This window comes from Podarcis liolepis (assembly GCF_965112155.1).
Source record: "Podarcis liolepis genome assembly, chromosome: 14".
Taxonomy (NCBI): domain Eukaryota; kingdom Metazoa; phylum Chordata; class Lepidosauria; order Squamata; family Lacertidae; genus Podarcis; species Podarcis liolepis.
In genome coordinates this window covers 16,355,643-16,374,579 of record NC_139569.1, presented here as the reverse complement: position 1 = coordinate 16,374,579, position 18,937 = coordinate 16,355,643, and the positions used below count along the sequence as shown (strand labels likewise).

At 45.3% G+C, this 18,937-nt stretch overlaps 1 protein-coding gene across 1 annotated transcript in view; it reads left to right on the top strand.

Annotated features, from left to right (window-relative positions):
- CPPED1 (calcineurin like phosphoesterase domain containing 1) overlaps nucleotides 1-18,937 on the top strand; it is a 71,724-nt gene that overhangs the window by 35,751 nt on the left and 17,036 nt on the right. Inside the window, exon 3 of the mRNA XM_083474534.1 lies at nucleotides 6,988-7,410. Coding sequence (XP_083330660.1) covers nucleotides 6,988-7,410 — 423 coding nt within the window. The remainder of the gene's footprint in view (nucleotides 1-6,987; nucleotides 7,411-18,937) is intronic.

Sequence of the window (18,937 nt, the reverse complement as noted above, 5' to 3'; positions counted from 1 at the left end):
TTGGCTTTTTAGTTGCACATTTTAAAATCATGTTATTGTAACTTTTGTGTAATTATCGTAGCAATCTCCTCTTGATTTCCCCATGAAAGCAACAAGGCTAAAGTGCTAACTGTGATGGACTGCAATTGATAAAGTCAGCCACAAATGGGCTGAGGTGCCAATATCAGTTGGAAGAGCTGAGCTGTGCTTAAATGAAGCATGGTGATTATTTTCACAGCGGTGGGTAGAATAATTTTGCGGGGGGCGGGGCGGGGAAGGTAGTTAAGTGGATGCCTATGTCATTGCTGTCTAAGGAGATGGACTAAATTCACAATCGCTCCTGTAATATAGTAGATTAAAATTCTGGGAATAGTTAAGCTGCTCAAAGGTCAGCATGCCAAAAAATAAATGGACTGTTGGTGAAGCTCACAGTCACTTAAGAATTTTAGCATAAGAATTTGTTGCTGCTTACCTTTTGTAGTTGTATTTCCACGGTGTTTACCTCACTGTGAAAAGCTTTGAGTGAGGCAAGCTGATACAATTAATTTGTGGGTCAATTGTGTTTCCGTGCTGCAAAATGCTTTTAAAATAAGGGTTCTTGTACATTTGCCTAATTTGATCCAATCTGCTATTGTTACTGTACACAGTATATATAGAGAGGGGGAATATGAGTTAAGTTTTTTAAAAGGTGCTAGGAAGCTGCGTTATACTGACTGAGACCGTTGGTCCATCTGCCTCAGTATTATCTACATTGACTCACCTTGTTTTGCTTATTGCACTCAGCTGTGGAGTTTGCCTATGTGAGTGGTGCCCAGGAACAGTTCACTGTGGGAGCACCAACAAATTTTATGTATTCACAGGTGACTCCCCACTTTTCGGGGTTACATTTTGGGCCCCCATGCACATAAGTGCAATCGCGTAAACTGGGGAGCACCCTCTAAACACCCTTTAAGCGCCTTCTCTGTCGCTTTGCCTGTAATGCATACTAAAAATACTGTATCCAAAAATGTCCACAACTAGAATTGAAGCTCTGGGCCTGGCAGGAGGCTGGAGGATGCTCAGGAAAGCAACAGCAGTTGCTGCTGCTGCTGTGCTACCCCGCGTGACAGCTGTTAGGTGGAGAGGCGGAGCAGCACAAACAAATCCCACTCCAGTCTCTTTGGAGCTTCCTCCACCCTCACTGATGTCCTCTTCAGGCTCTGGGGAGGATTTCCTCACGAGCCACAAGGACTCTCCAGCTCTCTCCCACCATTTCCGTGTTTGAACTGAATTATCTAATTATTTTCCGGTGCCCCGCATATACGTGGTTGTGCACAAGTTGAACAAGTGTAAATGGGGAATGCCTGTATTTATTTTGATCTGTATCTGGCATTTTGATCAAGAAAAGATTTCCCCACAGACTCACACACATATACACCAGGAGGCTTTTTTATAAAAAAAATGCTTTGTTTTATTTTTTGACAAAGTAATAATCTTAAATAAATAAGAATAAAAATCTGCACCCCCACCACTGAGACCATTCCATTGTAACTATCAAACCTCCCAAAATTTCAACACCTCTTGCAATGGTTTGACCCCTTTCTATTTTAACAGTACAAATTCTACAGACACCCTCCATATCTCCTCAAAATCATTTCTCCTGCATATTCCCTCTCTTACCTTAATGGCAAATGCTAATTTATCATTAATAGCTATATCCCCCACCTCTTTATACCATTCTTCCATTTTATATTCTGCTTGCCCCTTCCACTTCCCAGCTATAATAATTCGTGCAGCTGTCAATAAATTTGTGAGCAAGTCCTTCATAGCCTGTGAACCTTCCACCCCATCGTAAAGTGATAATAATGCTACCCCTGGATTTTTAGTCAGCTTTAACCCAGTGACCAGGAGGCTTTTGCAAAAACGAAACGAAAAGACAAGTGAGACCTTCAACAAAATGTTGCAGCATGAAGTGCTCTAGTACAGTGTTGCCAGCCCAGCCTGCCCTCTTCTGGGCCCTGAACAATAGCCCTTCACACTGCAACATTTTGTATACAGTGGACGCTCAGGTTGCGATCGTGATCCGTGCAGGAGGCATGTTCGCAACCCGCAGAGCTGCATCTGTGCACACGCGGGTCACGATTTGGCGCTTCTGTGCATGTGCGAGTGCCGAAACCCGGAAGTAACCCATTCCGGTACTTCCGGGTTTGGCGCAGTGCGCAACCTGAAAACACGCAACCTGAAGCATCTGTAACCCGAGGTATGACTGTATTCTAAAACTGACGTGTGAATTTTCTCCACTGCTTCTCGTCTTTTCCTTTTTCTAGATGGACATTTTTATTCCACTTAAAGCATAAGAAACCTCCCATGGTACCGTTTTTTGTTCTAGGATATCCCCTCTTGTTTCACATCTCACAGTGATAAATCAGTTTGTGGAAAGCAACAACTTCATATTATACTGCAGTTTGGCACAGCCTAATCATTTGCCTGTATGGGAGTCGGGCAGCCACTTCACCTAGTTTTCTCTGCTCAGGAAATGCTGAAGGCAGGGAAGCACTCCATCAGGCAGCCCACTGACACACCACCTGCAGTCTGAAGGGAGGAGCTGAGGCACAGGTATACTCACCTCCGGGAAAAGTAGGTCAAAGTCAGAACAAAAACAAAGCACCACTGGGTATCTCCTTCTAGGCCAGAGGTGGGGAACCTGTGGCCCTCCAGATGTTTCTGAACTACCACTTCCCATCAGCCCCAGCAAGGATGGTCAAGGGGCAAGGATGACGGACGTCATCGTTCAGCAATTGCTGGAGGGCTGAAGCTTCCCAACTGACAAGGGAAAAGGCCATGGAGGCTCACAAATTTGTAGCGTAGGTAACATCCACACTGCCATGGCAGTGTGATCTGGTCCAGGGGTGAAGGAGGTGGATTGGGTGCTACTGGTAGATTTGCAGTAAGAACATAAGAAGAGATCGTCCAAAAGCTCATCTAGTCCAGCATCCTGTTCTCACAGTCAGGTGCCAATGCAAGCAGGATCCAAGCACAGCAACATTATCTCCTCTAGCGATTCCCAATGACTGGTATTCTTAGGCCTGCTGTTTCCAGAAATGGAGGCAGAGCATAACAATTGTGGCTAGTAGTCATTGATAGCCTTCATTCTTGGCAAAGGTGTCCCAGTTATGAAGCAACAGCACCTAAAAAAGTTCTCCACTCCACCACCACCCTAAACTATTTTGAATGCTTAGGGGAAAACTAGAAGTGGATTTTTGTGTAAAAGGACTTGTGATCTTTGTTCAGGTATTGGTTACAAATTTCCGCACTCAGCATGTGCTCAGATAGATACAGTTGTACCTCGGGATGTGAACGGGATCTGTTCCAGAGCCCCATTCGCATCCTGAAGCTAACGCAACCCGCGTCTGCATGTGTGCAGGTTGCGTTTCACCGCTTCCACGCATGTGCGTGACGTCATTTTTACCTTCTGCGCATGCGCGCGCGGCGAAACCCAGAAGTAATACGCTCCGTTACTTCTGGGTCACCGTGGAGCGCAACGCAAAAATACTTAACTTGAAGCGCATCTATCCCGAGGTATGACTGTACTTATTCTTAACCGGAAGCCACCCACCTGAGCCCATAACTTCCACCAGTCACTGGACCTCAGGGTCCCAGTTCAAACAAACAAATAAACAGTGTAGCTCCCATAAGTCTCAGCCCCCCTCGTGTAGTATTTGAACAAGGAGACCTGGTTTTGAATTCCTACTCAGCCATATGAAGCACAGCTGGGTGAACTTGGGCAAGCAGTTATCTCCCTGCCTGATCCGCCTTACAGGGTTGCTGTGAGGATAAAACGCAGGGATCCATGTACCTTGCCTTGAGCTCCTTGCAGAAAAGGGAGGGTATAACTGAAGTATATATTGTTTTTATTGATAGTCCGCCTCGCATCTAGAGAACGTTGAGTGGCATGCATGGTTTGCACATGTGGCATTTAATGGTGAGGCAGATCAGGCTGAAAGATTGTGACTGGCCTGAGATCACCCAGTGAGCATTGCAGCTGATGCAGAGAATTGAACTTCAGTCTGACCCTCTCCAGCAGCTACATCAGGGAGTAGGGACCTAAGGCCCTCCAGATGCTGTTGAACTCCAGCTCCTCTCAGCCACAGCCAGCATGCCTAGTGCTCAGGGTTGATATAAGCTGCATTCCAAGAGTTTCTGGAGAGGGCTAAGGGCTCCCCACCCCTAGGGTGCACTGTGCTGGCTCCTTGACAGCCTTGCTTCTCTCTTAGAACAAGTTTGCAGTGGTTTCTTCCCCCCAGAGATGAGAGGGTACTTGTCCATTCAGGACCAGTTCCACTTTGCTAAAACTCTAGCTGATACCTACCTGCCCCCACAGAGACTAGCAGAGCTGCAGGAGGGATCTGTCAACTGATGCATTATAAATGGCTCCTCTTTCTATACTTGCGTCCTCTGCAGCAGGCACGGCCAAGGTCAGTTAAACACTGGATTTATTAGCAAATGGATTAGCACTTTGAGAGAATAGTCTGCCAATGCCGCCTCTGCTGACCACAGCAAGCTGGGGTGAAGGCGGCCTGGCTCCTCTCCTAGTGTGGAAGCAGGCTCTTCAGCGGGAGGCGGGGATTTTGTTTTTAAAAAGGCCCTCTGTGTTCCTGGCCACTTTATAAAGAAGGGGAGGAGAGTTTTCTGCCCCAAAGGCTGGTTCGTTAAGGCAAATGGAGAACTGCTCAGTCTGCCCTCAGCCAGCTCCTCTTCTCCCCACCTTCTACATTATAACAAGTCCGGGGACTGGCACTGCCTATGAGTACCTTAGTCTCCGGGTAGAACTCGGCAAGGAGGAGGAGGGACTTAGAAGTGACTGGTTCTGCCTGTCATTGGCTCTGGCTCTTAATCAGCTCCCTGCCTTCTCCCCCACCAGTCCCAATGGGCACCAGCCAGCACTCCCCAAGGGGTTTGCCGTCTAAGAAGAGATGCTCTGTAGACAGCAGAGGAAGGGAAATGGAAATGAAGGCAGGGCTTAAAATTATTAGTTGCATTATTACTTGGCGCAGTGGTTACAGTGCTGGATTAGGGCGTGGGAGACCAGGGTTCAAATCCCCATTGAGCCACGAAGCCCCCTGAGTGACTTAGGGGCAGTCACTCTCTCTCAACTTAACCTACCTGTGAGGTTAACATGGAGAGGGAGAGGAGTGTGTACACCACCTTGCGCTCTTTGGAGAAAAAAGGTGGGATGCAGATGTAGTTTATAGAATTGTATAAGGGACCCTGAGGATCATCTAGTCCAAACCCCTGTAATGCGGGCATGCGCATAATAATAATAATAATAATAATAATAATAATAATAATAATAAATTATTAATACCCCACCGTCCATCTGGCTGGGTTTCCCCAGCTACTCTGGGTGGCTTCCAACAAAATATTAAAATACAGTAGTCCATCAAACATTAAAAGCTTCTCTAAACAGGGCTGCCTTCAGATGTCTTCTAAAGGTCTGGTAGTTGTTGTTCTCTTTGACATCTGGTGGGAGGGCATTCCACAGGGTAGGTGCCACTACCGAGAAGGCCCTCTGCCTGGTTCCCTGTAATTTAGCTTCTTACAGTGAGGGAACTGCCAGAAGGCCCTTGGCGCTGGACCTCAGTGTCCGGGCAGAACAATGGTGGTGGAGACGCTCCTTCAGCACCACTCTCTAACCGACTAAGCTATACGCAGTAATAGATACCATCATCATCATCATTGTTACTTTTTTTAATTTGTTAGTTGCTTTTCTTACAAAGTAACTCAAAGCAACTTACATTAGAGCCTATTGAAAGTAACAATAAAAGCCTTAAAGTACAGCAATACAAGTGAAGGCCTTAAAGCTAAACAAATGGAAGGCTAAAAACACAGATAACAAAAAAAAAAAGGGCAGGACTACAGGTCCTCTCCACTAAAAGAGGTCACAGTGCCAGCCTTCAAATTAAGGGTTAAAAGCCCAGGAAATAAGAAAAATCTGCCTGGCGCTTAAAGCGAAAAACAAGGGTTGCATTGAACCGAGTTCTACTCGGTTAAATAACTACTAAGTCATGTTATTTAATTTCAGTGGGTCTGCTCTGAGTATGACTAACATGTGGTTTACGCATACTTAGGCTTAGTTAGAGCAGCATCACTAGCAGATTGTTCTCAGAAGATCTGAGAAGATTTGCAGCCAGCATTGCAAGCCAACAGACACCGTAAGGTATCCATCCTTGTCCATGCCAGCTATTCCTTCCCTGTGGTCTCCCACCACTTCCTTACCGAAGGACATTGCCCTGCATTATCCTTCAATCTATGACTGCAGAAATATGTGCTACGTCCCCTTCAGATGTGGCTGAACTCCACCTTCCACCATCCCTATCCATTGGTCATGCTGGCTGGGGTTGATGGGCCTTGGAGTCCAACATATAGAGAGATGTACTGCAAAACTATACACCTCTCCAGCTTAGACTCTCTTCTAAGAGAGGGAGAATACTGAGTTTTCTCATTATATAAAGCCTGTTATTTAGTGTTGTGTGCTTTTCCTCCAACACATCTGCAAGGAGGAACTCAGAGGCTTTCATTTTTGTTTTCAACTAACTGTGGCTTGTTGTTATGTCTGAACCAGGTTAGTCTTCGAATGCTTTCGAGATGCAAGCTAGCTTTGAATTGTGATTTTTGATCCTGTCTTATGACCCGCATGTGGGTCCCAGCCCATGAACTGAAGGCCGACAGGTTTTCGTGCAAATGCCATTACATATTTATGGAACCTTTCCTGAATCACTCCTGCCAAATAAAATAATCTTTTTTTAAAAAATGGCAGATCAAATGCTCCGATGGTTTGCTCAGCTTTTCACGGTTTGTTGAATTGTACCTTTCCAGATCATTGTATTTTTTAATTGGTATTTTTTTGGGTTTGGGCTTTTGATAATCAAGTTCTTTGCATAATGAGAATGGCAGATGTCGAAAGGTTAGGAGGGAGCCAGAACTGGTAAAAATCCTGCAGAAATAACGTCTAATCCTTTTGGTTTGTAGGGACACCCTGGCGGGAGGCACAAATACAAGACTTGAAAAACACCCTGAAGGGTGTCAGCAGCGACATCCCCCTGGTCTTCGTCAGTGGGAACCACGACCTTGGGAACACGCCAACTCCTGAAACAATTGAAGATTATTGCCAAAAGTGGGGTGACGATTACTTCAGCTTCTGGGTCGGAGGGGTCTTCTTCCTTGTGTTGAACTCTCAGCTGTACTTTGATGCTTCCAAGTGCTTGGAGTTAAAGCAGGCCCAGGACGAGTGGCTCCAGCAGCAGCTTGCAATGGCCAAAGCGAGAAAGTGCCGCCACGCTGTCGTCTTCCAGCACATCCCTCTGTTCCTGAGAGAACCCGATGAAGACCATGACTACTTCAACCTGGAGAAGTCCATTCGGCACGAGCTCTTGGAGAAGTTCCGCAAAGCAGGTACGGGGTTCCTTCATAGATCAAAGAGAGGCCTGGTCCACGGCGAGGCAGTCGGTTAGACCAGTTCTGGGCTTAGAGGACCACTTCAGTCTGCAGGGGGAAGATGGGGGTGGGCCAATATGCAGCTGCAGCTGATGGGGCGGCAGCGCTTACCTCCCATCAACAGCATCGGTGCAAACACACCAGCAGAACCAATCTGGTTGCAGCAGAACCCTTCTTGTAAGCTGCAGTGATACCAATGACAGAAGCTCAGATAAACATCAGTACTCTGCCCCAGCATCCTGCCCTACTTTGTTAGAAAAACTGCTAACATGTTTGTTGTTGCTGCTGCTGCTGCAGCTGCAGCTGCTATTATTATTTACCGTATTTTTTGCTCTATAAGACACACTTTTCCCCTCCTAAAAAGTAAGGGGAAATGTGTGTGCGTCTTATGGAGCGAATGCAGGCTTCGTGGGCTGAGCCAGAAGCCAGAACAGTGAGAGGGAGCGCTGCGCAGCTCTCCCCCTGGCTGTTCTAGCTTCTGGCTTAGCCGCGCGAAGCCTCTGCAGGGGAGCCTTTGTCCCACTGCCCTGCAGAGGCTTCGTGCAGCTATCCCTGGCTTTTGTGGGAGGTGGAAGGGACAGAGCGCACGGCTCTGTCCCTTCCCCCACCTCCCAGAAAAGCCCCAAAGAGCCACGCTCCCTTTAAAGAGCGTGCGGCTCTTGCGGGAGGTCGGGGGAAAGCCAGGAGGCTTGCTTTCACTGAAGCCAGGAGACCAAGCGGGATCGGTGTGCACCAATCCCGCTTGCTCTCCTGGCTTCAGGGATAGCCCCACAAAGCCTCCTGAGCAAAGAGGGAGGAGCGCTCCCTCTTCGCTCATTAGGCTTCTTATTTCTTGTTTTTCTCCCCTAAAAACTAGGTGCGTCTTATGGTCGGGTGCATCTTATAGAGCGAAAAATATGGTAAAACCCTATCTCCATTTCCATTCCCCTTCCTCTGCCATCTTCCATGCACCTATCCTTAGTTTGATTGTAACCCCCTTGGGCAGTGGTGACTGGTGTGGCAGAAGGCAGGGAGCCCATAACTGGGTGGAGCCAGAGCCAATGATACTGCCTGCTGGGGTCACTGGGGTGGGGCTTATGTGTGCGCCCACTTAACACCCCCTCCACACGGAATGCGGACATGCATTCTTCCAAACACCTGAAAGGGGCTTCACTTGGTCTGCATACGACCCCCATCTGCATGCATGTAATACATTTGTAAACAGGACGGCTTGGTACAGAACAAATAGCTAGCTGAATAGGATATCTCTTTCCCATTCAGTTAAGTATTCTTATTAATTAAGCCGAACAGAGAGAGGGCTGCTAGGCAGCTCACCGTACAATAGCGTAACTAAGTTTGCTATGAAATAATCCCTGATTCAGAAACTGTGAGCTCTGCATAGCTCAGTTTCCTTAGTAACAGAGCTGTTCTGTTTCCTTCAAAAAAACAACTTGAAGAACCTTTTTTGCAGGATGTTGTCAGTCAGGTATAATACACTCTTTCTTTCTTTCTTTCTTTCTTTCTTTCTTTCTTTCTTTCTTTCTTTCTCTCTCTCTCTCTCTCTCTCTCTCTCTCTCTCTCTTTCTCCTCCACCACCCTCTCATCTCATACTTTGACCACAAATAATCAATTTGAACACATCCTTCATTATGATAGTCAGATGACAAATAATGAAATCAGCCTATTCCTGCATGTTTTGTATTAATCATCATCATCATCACGTTTGGCTTTTGCAGTCTAAGAAGGTTAACCTTCTAATCACTTAATATTAATTCCAATTTTTCATATCCAAACTGGAGAAAATTAGACTGGTTATTTTATTTTTAAAAATGAAATATTATTCTTTCCCCTCCTATTTGCTTTTTTCTGTCTTCTCCTCTGCAGTGCAAGGGCATTTGGAATTATTGGGGGGGTGGCGTGGAACACAACCCTCTGCTACAACAATAATTTTAATAAGGGTTGGCAAGGCATCTTGTATTTGGACAAGCAGCTATTTTTTAGTCAACGCTGAATTTCTGCAACTCCATTAAAGCCCATATAGTGACAAAGCAAAATTATGCCTTTTTAAAACCAATAAGTAATTGAAAATATTACAGCTAAGTAGTCCCATTCAACATATTTCAAACAAAGATGTTGTTAGGCCTAGATCTTCAGAGCAGAACTCTTACTTTGTTCTTCACGAACACAAAATAAGAACCTATTGTAATTTTGGAAAAGCTCGTTGCTTGTAGCAAGTGCTGAATTCAAAAGTCCTTGAGTCCTTGGAGAGATCAAGAGAGCCAGGGTTCTGCAGTACAGTGGTACCTCGTGTTACAGACGCTTCAGGTTACAGACTCCACTAACCCAGAAATAGTGCTTCAGGTTAAGAACTTTGCTTCAGGATGAGAACAGAAATCGTGCTCTGGTGGCGCGGCGGCAGCGGGAGGCCCTATTCGCTAAAGTGGTGCTTCAGGTTAAGAACAGTTTCAGGTTAAGTACTGAATTAAGTACTTAACCTGAGGTACCACTGTAACTGAAGTGTCAAACTAAGACCTGGGAGGCCAGAATTCAAATAACACCATGAAGTCCACTGAGTGATCTTGGGCCACCTCTCACCCTAACCTACCTCCACAGGGTTGTTTTGGGGATTAAAAGGGGGGGGAGAACTGTGTATGCCACCTTAAGCTCCTTTCGAGGCAGGGGGAGGAGATATACAAATGCAATAAATAAATAAACTTGCTTCTGCAAGTTCTTGCCGTATAGAATGCCTTTAGAAGACAGTCATTTCCAGGTAAGCTGATCTGTTCAGATGCTTCCTCTACACACACACACACACACCCCAAAATAAACAGTTATTCCCAGCTGGAGGCAGCATAATTTTGTTTTGCTTGGCTCAAGATCCTTACTCCTGTCCATGATGAAAAATGTTCAACCCCTCATTATTACATTTCTAGGATGACAAACACCTGCTTGCTTTATATGTTCCAACTCTTCTCTGTTCACCAGGAACAGTCACTATTTTCTGTTTCTTGTCCCTGTATTTTGCTTTTTGGAGAGAAACAGGATTCTAGTTCCTAAAAGATGACTAGTCTCTCGTCATCTCCTCAGAGCAGGATCTCACACAGTCTTGTGGTTCCTCTACAAAAGCACTACCCACATTAATGTCACTGCGGAAATGAGAGGATTGTTTTAGGGAATGGCTAGGTTCTTTGGTGCCCCACCTCAGAATCCTACACAGAGCGAGGGTGTTCGACATGATGGCCTCCCATGCCCCTTCCAATATTGTGGGCAGGATTCTCAGTCCTTGAGTGATTTTCCCTGGCTGGAGTACGTCTTTGAACTCTGATTGTTGTTGTTGTTTAGTCGTTTAGTCGTGTCCGACTCTTCGTGACCCCCTGGACCAGAGCACGCCAGGCACTTCTGTCTTCCACTGCCTCCCGCAGTTTGGTCAAACTCATGCTGGTAGCTTCGAGAACACTGTCCAACCATCTCGTCCTCTGTCGTCCCCTTCTCCTTGTGCCCTCCATCTTTCCCAACATCAGGGTCTTTTCCAGGGAGTCTTCTCTTCTCATGAGGTGGCCAAAGTACTGGAACCTCAGCTTTACTATCTGTCCTTCCAGTGAGCACTCAGGGCTGATTTCCTTCAGAATGGAGAGGTTTGATCTTCTTGCAGTCCATGGGACTCTCAAGAGTCTCCTCCAGCACCATAATTCAAAAGCATCAATTCTTCGGCGATCAGCCTTCTTTATGGTCCAGCTCTCACTTCCATACATCACTACTGGGAAAACCAAAGCTTTTACTATATGGACCTTTGTGAACTCTGATTACACTTCCTTAAATGGAGGACATTGGGGTGAGTTTGTGTAGAAACTACTGTACAAAGGCCCTCCACAACTTTGAAACTCCCTTCCTATTGATACCAGACAGGCAACTTCATTGCTTTTTCCCCCGAGGCCTGCTAAAAACGTTTTTGTTTAGGCAAGCCTAATCAGATATCTAGAAAGTTGATGTGTTTTTAGTTTATTGCCGGTTTTAATTTTTTGAACGTGTTGGTTTTTTGTTTGTTTTTTACTAATAGTGTCATTGTTTTATTCTTTTTTGCAATCAAGCAGTATATAGATTTTATGAAATAAAATGGTTCCTCACCACTGTTTGATCCAGTGTGTGGGGAAAGAAGCCGTTTTTCATTTGTGCCTTCCTCTGCTGCATCATTAGCCTTTATTATAAGTCTGTTTTAGAGTATTATTTGTTGGTTGGTTGGTTGGTCAAATGTTTGATCCCAGCCTTCCATCCAAAGGAGCCCAGGGTAGCAAACGCACAAGCGATAAAATATCTTAAACCTCTAAGAAAAACAGTTCTGATACAGGTGCAAACTGGGAATGATCTCTACTTTGAAAGGCCGGTTGAAAGAGGTAGATGTTCAGCAGGTGTCCAAAAAGACAACAGAGCCAGTCTAATATGCAGCAGCAGTGAGTTCCAAAGGTTAGGTGTCACCATGGTAGAGACCCAGATTCCTCCATAGTGCAGATCAGACCTTCTGATAGATGGTACCTGCAAGAGGCCGTCCCACTGAACGCATTGACCAATTGGATATATTGGGTAGGACCCAAGCCAATAGGAGAGCCAATTTATAGCTGAACAAATCAATAATCCAGTGTTGCTTCTTTCCATTGCATTGTCATTCCCTTCCTGAAATACAGTGATACCTTGGTTTAAGAACAGCTTAGTTTAAGAACAACTTGAGTTAAGAACACTGCAAACCCAGAAGTAGGTGTTTTGGTTTGTGAACTTTGCCTTGGAAGCGGAACATGTTCTGCTTGCTCTTGAGTGTGTTCCATTTGTAAATTGAGTCCCCCGCTGCTATGGGAAAGCACGCCTTGGTTTAAGAACGCTTTGGTTTAAGAACAGACTTCCAGAACGGATTAAGTTCGTAAACCAAGGTACCACTGTACTACATAACTCAGAAGACGATACCTCTTCCTTTCTAATCCAGAAACCATTGTGTATTACATCAGCCTTTTTATTCTTTCATTCACATTTGGAAACTTTCTTTTCCATTCCGCCCCACCCCCTTAAGATTTGTTTGGTGTTACTCTGTTTTAGCAGTTCCATGTGAGCAACATGTGCGCTTGCTTGTTTGTTTTGATTTGATTTCGGTATTCCGTTCATTGTAAGCCATCGAGCTAAAACTTGAGTCCCAGAAGCTGCATCTGGTGTTAAGCGCTGAATTCAATTTCTCACTTCAGAAGTGTCCTTAACAGTTGGGCTAATTAAAGATAAAATGGTGTCCTTATCATAAATATTTATGAATTGAAAATCTGGCACTTTTTTAATTTCACCAAGTTAAGCCATGACGATAAGCTTGCGTTACCAAATGAAAATGTCAACTTCATTGTAGTTTTACGAGCAGGGTGGAGGAAATCTGTTGAAGAAGCCAGTCCCCTTTGTTGTTTTGACTCAGGTGCTTTTTAGAGCAAAACCAAGCCGTGTGTTTAAATCATATCTAACACATAAAGCTCACGACTTCCCTCAAAGAATCCTGAGAACTGTAGTTTGTTAAGAGTGCTGGGAACAGTAGCTCTATGTGGGGAAACTCTGGTTCCCAGGATTCTTGAAGGGGGTGTCATGTGCTTTAAATGTGCATTGGATGTGGATCTGACAACATGGAAACCCTAAGATCAGGGGCTGAGAACCTCTTTTTTGTGTCAAGGGCCACTTTAGCTCATGGACAGTCTGTTAAGGGCCACATGCCAGCATGGGGTGGATGATGGAGAGATCCAGAGACTAGGGGTTGGATCCAGCTCTGATCAAGTAGCGTTCTGCTTCTGCAACAGGACTTACCCTTCCTTTCCTCTCCCTGTGGACCCCCAAATCAGGCAGAAGTGCCAAAGTATCTCCTGAACCCCCGGAGCAAATTTTAAGGGGGCAAAAGAGGAAAGAAGTATGTTGTCCAATGGCAGCATGGGAAACAGCCCAAAGTTTTTAATGTTTAATGCTGCATTGTGTTTTTAAGATTCAGTTGGGAGCCGCCCAGAGTGGCTGGGGAAACCCAGCCAGATGGGCGTGGTATAAATAATATATTATTATTATTATTATTATTATTATTATTATTATTATTATTAGTTGTTGTTGTTGTTGTTGTTGTTGTTGTTTGAAGTAATTAAACCATGGTTTAGGTTGTTGCCTGAATTGAGCTTTTGCCTTTGAAATGCCTCTACAGTGGACAGAATTTATAGCTTTAGCCTTCAAATAAGCGATCTCACTTAGTACCCTTGAATGCTGCAGAGAGAGAGAGAGAGAGAGCCAAACAGACATCAGTCTCTTATCTCACAGCAGATGTAGTTCTGCACTGCAAAAGCCACCTGGGCTGTATGGTCAGTGGTTTCAGATTATGCCCCCAGGTTGTCCTTGAGGCCCAGTTTAGTTGCAAAACAATGCTTTTAATCATCATAGCAACCAGGCGAAATGTATCCTTTTATTCGGGAAACATGAATTTCTACGAGGAAAACTTCAGTGAAACCCTTGACTTATATTGGTGGTTTTGAAATGGATGGCTTAAATTGCCACTATTTAAATCGAACCACCATAGTCATCCTGGTGTGGTAAACAGCTGGTGTCAGGTGCGGTGTGATTGTTATTTGTCATCAATAGGCCCGTGGTCCTTTCCTCTATGAGGGAAGGTTGCAACAGTTAGGTCTTTTCACTTTAGTAATAGAGGCACGACAGCGGCGTCTAAGATTATGCATGCTGTAGAGGAAGCGGATAGATAGATATTTTTCTCCCCTCCATCGTAGTAACTAGAATTCGGGGCCACCCAGTGAAGCGGAATGTGAAAAATTCAGGCCAAGGCGGAAGAAAACAGTTTTCCATGCAGTGCATAGTTCATCTTTCAAACTCGCTCCCACACGAGGCAGTGATAGCCACAAACATGGACGCATTGAAAACGGATTAGACAAAGTTGTGCATGACAAGACTATGAAAGACTATGTTTTCCCTCAATTGTTGGAGGCAGCATGCCTCTGAATATGTGGGAATCACATGTAGAGAGAGCGGTGTTGCGCTCAGGTGCTGCTAGCAGGCTTGCCGTGCCTCTTGGCTGCTTAGAGGGAGGGTAGAATCATAGAAACAAGCCTACTGCGAAAGGTAAATTTTTAAAAATTACATTTGTTGCTTCACCTGCTTTTGCCTGTGACCCTGCCTTCCACTGGCATGTGGCCCCCAGAAGGTTTCCCAGATGGAAATGTGGACCTCGGTCTGGGAAGAAAATGGTCCTCATCCTCCCCCCCTGCAAGCTTCTGATGACTGCCACATCAAAATGGATGGAGTATGGATGGATGCATCTAGACAAACGCACAATGTTGGTCTCTGAGCATGTGAAGGCCGAGGGCCTTCTGGCGGTTCCCTCATTGCGAGAAGCAAAGCTACAGGGAACCAGACAGAGGGCCTTCTCGGTAGTGGCACCCGCCCTGTGGAACGTCCTCCCATCCGATGTCAAAGAGATAAACAACTACCTGACATTCAGAAGACATCTGAAGGCAGCCCTGTTCAGGGAAGTTTTTAATGTGTGACATTCTAATGTATTTTTAATCTTTGTTGGAAGCTGCCCAGAGTGGCTGGGGAAACCCAGCCAGATGGGCGGGATACAAATAATAAATTATTATTATTATTATTATTATTATTATTATTATTATTTATTATGCTCTTCTCTCAGAACACTGCCCTGACTCTCCCCCCCCCCATCAAGTCTGCAGGAACTACCTTGGCACTGTGCTCGTTTTCCCCTCACGCAGCTACCTTTTTACATCTGCCGCTCGTTACCTCAGCGCAGGCTTAGCAGATTGCTGGTTTGGGCCCTGCAGGGAGGGAGGCAAAGTGTTCTCACTTCTCACTGGCAACGAGAGAGAAATCAATTTCATTCTACAGAAGGTAGAATATGGAGGGCCAGATCTGCTCAGCGCCATCGGTTACCCCACTGCTCTGAAATAGCAGCAGAGAATCACAGCAGGCTGTTGCTGTGGACTTTCCTGGATAAACCCTGAAAAAAGGGGGGGTTTCCTGCCTGCCAGTGGAACATTCTGAGCTGGTGCGATATTTATCTATGTGAGATTCCGCCCCCCATCAGAGTTGTTTTGTTCCTGGATTTCCATTCCATTTAGAAAGGTAAGCATCAATAGATTCTGTAGGCACAACCAAGCCAGTTCATTTATTATTGTTGTTATTTCAAAGTATATCCCACCCTCCCTCCCAAAGGAGCCCAGGGCAGCAAACACATCGGTAATAAAGCAGGCTTTTATTTTAAGTCGTCTCCCCCACCCCTCATTCCCTTTATTAACCTTTCTCAAAAATACAGATTAAAAATAAATCATACAAAACAGATGCAAAGGGTGAATTATTAACACAACAGGCTTAAGGTATCTCAATAACTACATATAAAACGTTTCACTTTATGGGACTAACAAAGATCTACATTGGCTTCTAGTACACAATTCAAAGTGTCGGTGCTGACCTTTAGAGCCCTAAACAGCCTTGGTCCTGTATACCTGAAGGAGCGTCTCCATCCCCATCATTCAGCCCGGACACTGAGGTCCAGCTCTGAGGGCCTTCTGGCAGTTCCCTCACTGTGGGAAGTGAAGCTACAATGCACCAGGCAGAGGCCTTCTCAGTAATGACGCCCATCCTGTAGAATTCCCTCCCATCGGATGTCAAGGAAGTAAACAACTCGACCTTCTGTAGACATCTGAAGGCAGCCCTGTACTGGGAAGTTTTTAATGTTTTGACATTTTACTGCGTTTGATGTTTTATTTTGTTAAGGCGCCACCCAGAGTGGCTGGGGCGACCCAGACAGATGGGTGGCATAGTTGAATGAATGAATGAATGAAATTATTGACTGCAACCTTATGTATGTTGTACATCCTCCCCCCACCCTACACACACACATACTGAAGAGAGTAGGTGGGTTCAGTCCTGTAGGGTTTCTTCCCCTTTCCTAGCAGACCACAGGTTTGAAATCTCCCATCAGCTGGTGAGCAGGGGATTCAGTCCTGCAGGGTGCTGCTTATAAGTGCCTTCCCTGCAGGGACTGTGCTTGTGGAGGAGCATCATGCTGGGCCCTCCAGCCTTCGCATCCCCTGACAACCTGGATAACTCTGGGCAGCCTGGTCTATGGTGATCTGGGTCTGTCTCAGCCCATGTGCGGGTGCCCCCAATTCAAAACTGGCCTGATTCAGATCGAGATCCGGGCTTCCCCTAAATCTAGTCCTGAGCTCCTTCAAAAGGCGGGAAAGCTACATATAACAGAAATTATAATCAGATACAGTTTCCTGTGCATTTTTGCCATTATAACCTTGGTTACTATGCTGAAAAGCGTTGATCTAACTTGGATCCAAGCTTTGAACCAATTCCCATTTTAATTGCTGCCCTGCCAAAGCACAGATCTCTGCTGCATCTAAGCCAGGAGTGGGGGGGGGGGAGCTTGAAACAAGAACCCGAGAGATTTCAATCTGTCCGTCTGAAGATAACCTCAAAAGGGAATGGAGGCTATGAGGAACCAGGTCATCCAGGACTGCTATATCTGCCTGTCTTGATAGAGGATCTCGTTTTTCAAACTCCAAGTCCCCATCTTCAATTACTTCTTTAATCAGCCTTTCAAGATAGCGCTTGCCAATGTATTTTGCATGCTGGTTTTAAGCCATTGGGCTCCGTTTCCTGTCACAACCATTTAGGTTTCCTCTGAGAATTTGCTTTTGCTTAATGACGCCTTTATTAATTTATGCTAAAGAAAAGAGTCATTTATGTTTGATTCGTAATTCGATCTATAGTTGGAGGGTTTTTTTTTATTAATTAAGGCAGAAATAAGATATCTACCAAGAGTAGGAGGAGAGAATAGCATAAAAGGAACACTCTGAGATGGGGCGGCAGCTCTGGGTGGTTGATTTCCCCCCCCAAAAAACCCTTTGGAGTTAGGCTTCAGAGGATTGTGTCATGGCCCCCATATCCAGCAGTCATTGAGACCACTTTTCACTATGATGAACTACTGTGAGTAAGAATAATAACAATGAATAATGAACGACTAAGTAAATGAAATTTATATGCCACTTAATTGCCAAGGTGACTTATAAACAGTTTACAAGCATAAAACCAATTACAAAACACACAAACGTGGTTAAAATACACCACAGAATTCCATTTAAACATTAAAATAAACACCCCACGATTAAAATGTGTAATAAACCAGGCACGTTAAAACAGCACAACACCCCCTCCTTTGGTAATCCTCACAGAACTCTAGCCCAATGGTTGCCATTAATTTGATTTTGAATTGATTTTAAAATGAATTGATTTTAGAATGTTTTGTTACTTTTATTGTTGTTAGCTGCTCTGAGCCCGGCTACGGCTGGGGAGGGCGGGATATAAATAAAATAAAAAATATTATTATTTATTAACAATTGAAACAGTTAAGGACATATGGGGAGCTCTGCTGGATCAGGCCGATGGTCCATCTACCCTGCCATTTTGTTCTCACAGTGACCAAGCAGATGCCTATGGGAAGTCCACAAACAGGGCCTGAACACAAGAGGCCTCTCCCTTCCTATGGTCCCCATCAACTAATTAAGAGGTCAAGGGCACATTCCAGCAAGGCAAAAACATTTTGGGTGCAAAGCAGGGCCCGTGAAGGAGGTGGGCTCAGAGGAGGGGGGGTGTGGTGTGGGAAGACACCCAAGGGCCAGATAGTGCAGCCGGGGCTGGGGTGGGGGCCTCTGGACCTGAGGTTTCCCCTCCCCAGAGATCTGCATCTCCTCCAGCAGAATCTCCCCTTCCCTAACCCCAGCTTTGGGAAACAGTTCACAACAATACACTAAAACAATTTAAATGGCCTTCACGTTCTTAAAAGCAATGAGGCCTTTCTGAAATTATTTCTCCTGGGACCAATCATGTTTAGTCAGGAACAATCCCTGCTAATTTCAGGGGGGGGGCTTAAATCCAAGGGCTTATCGTTTCCAGCATGTACATTTGATAAATGTGTTTGAAATGAACTGTTGGCATGGTGTGCTTAAATAAATAAATAAATAAGGCATTTTTGAGCCAAGAGAGTCTTGCTTTGACTTTCTGGTGCCACATAGCTATTCACTCCGCGAGATTCTCTCTAACCTCCCTCAATGTATCTGTCAGAACTGCCAACAGATCTAAAGCAACTTTTGCATATTAAGTAGAGCCCACGATAATTCACTAGCGGGTTTGATTCTGCAGCAACACGTCCGTATCGATATTTGGAGATGCATTCCTTTCCTTTTCTCACCATGTAAGGATACACTTCTTCTGTTGCCTATTGAATGGAGGTGTCACAAGGTAGAGCTGTTGATAAGGCAGGGGTGGATGACCGGTGCCCCTCCCTGCGTTCCTGGATTGCAGCTCCTCTCATCCCTGACCATTGGTCATGCTGGCTGGGGCTGATAGGAGTTGGAGCGCAGCAGTAACTGGAGGGCCATAGATTGCCCAGCCCTATTATGAGGTGTGTTTTTTCCTCCTT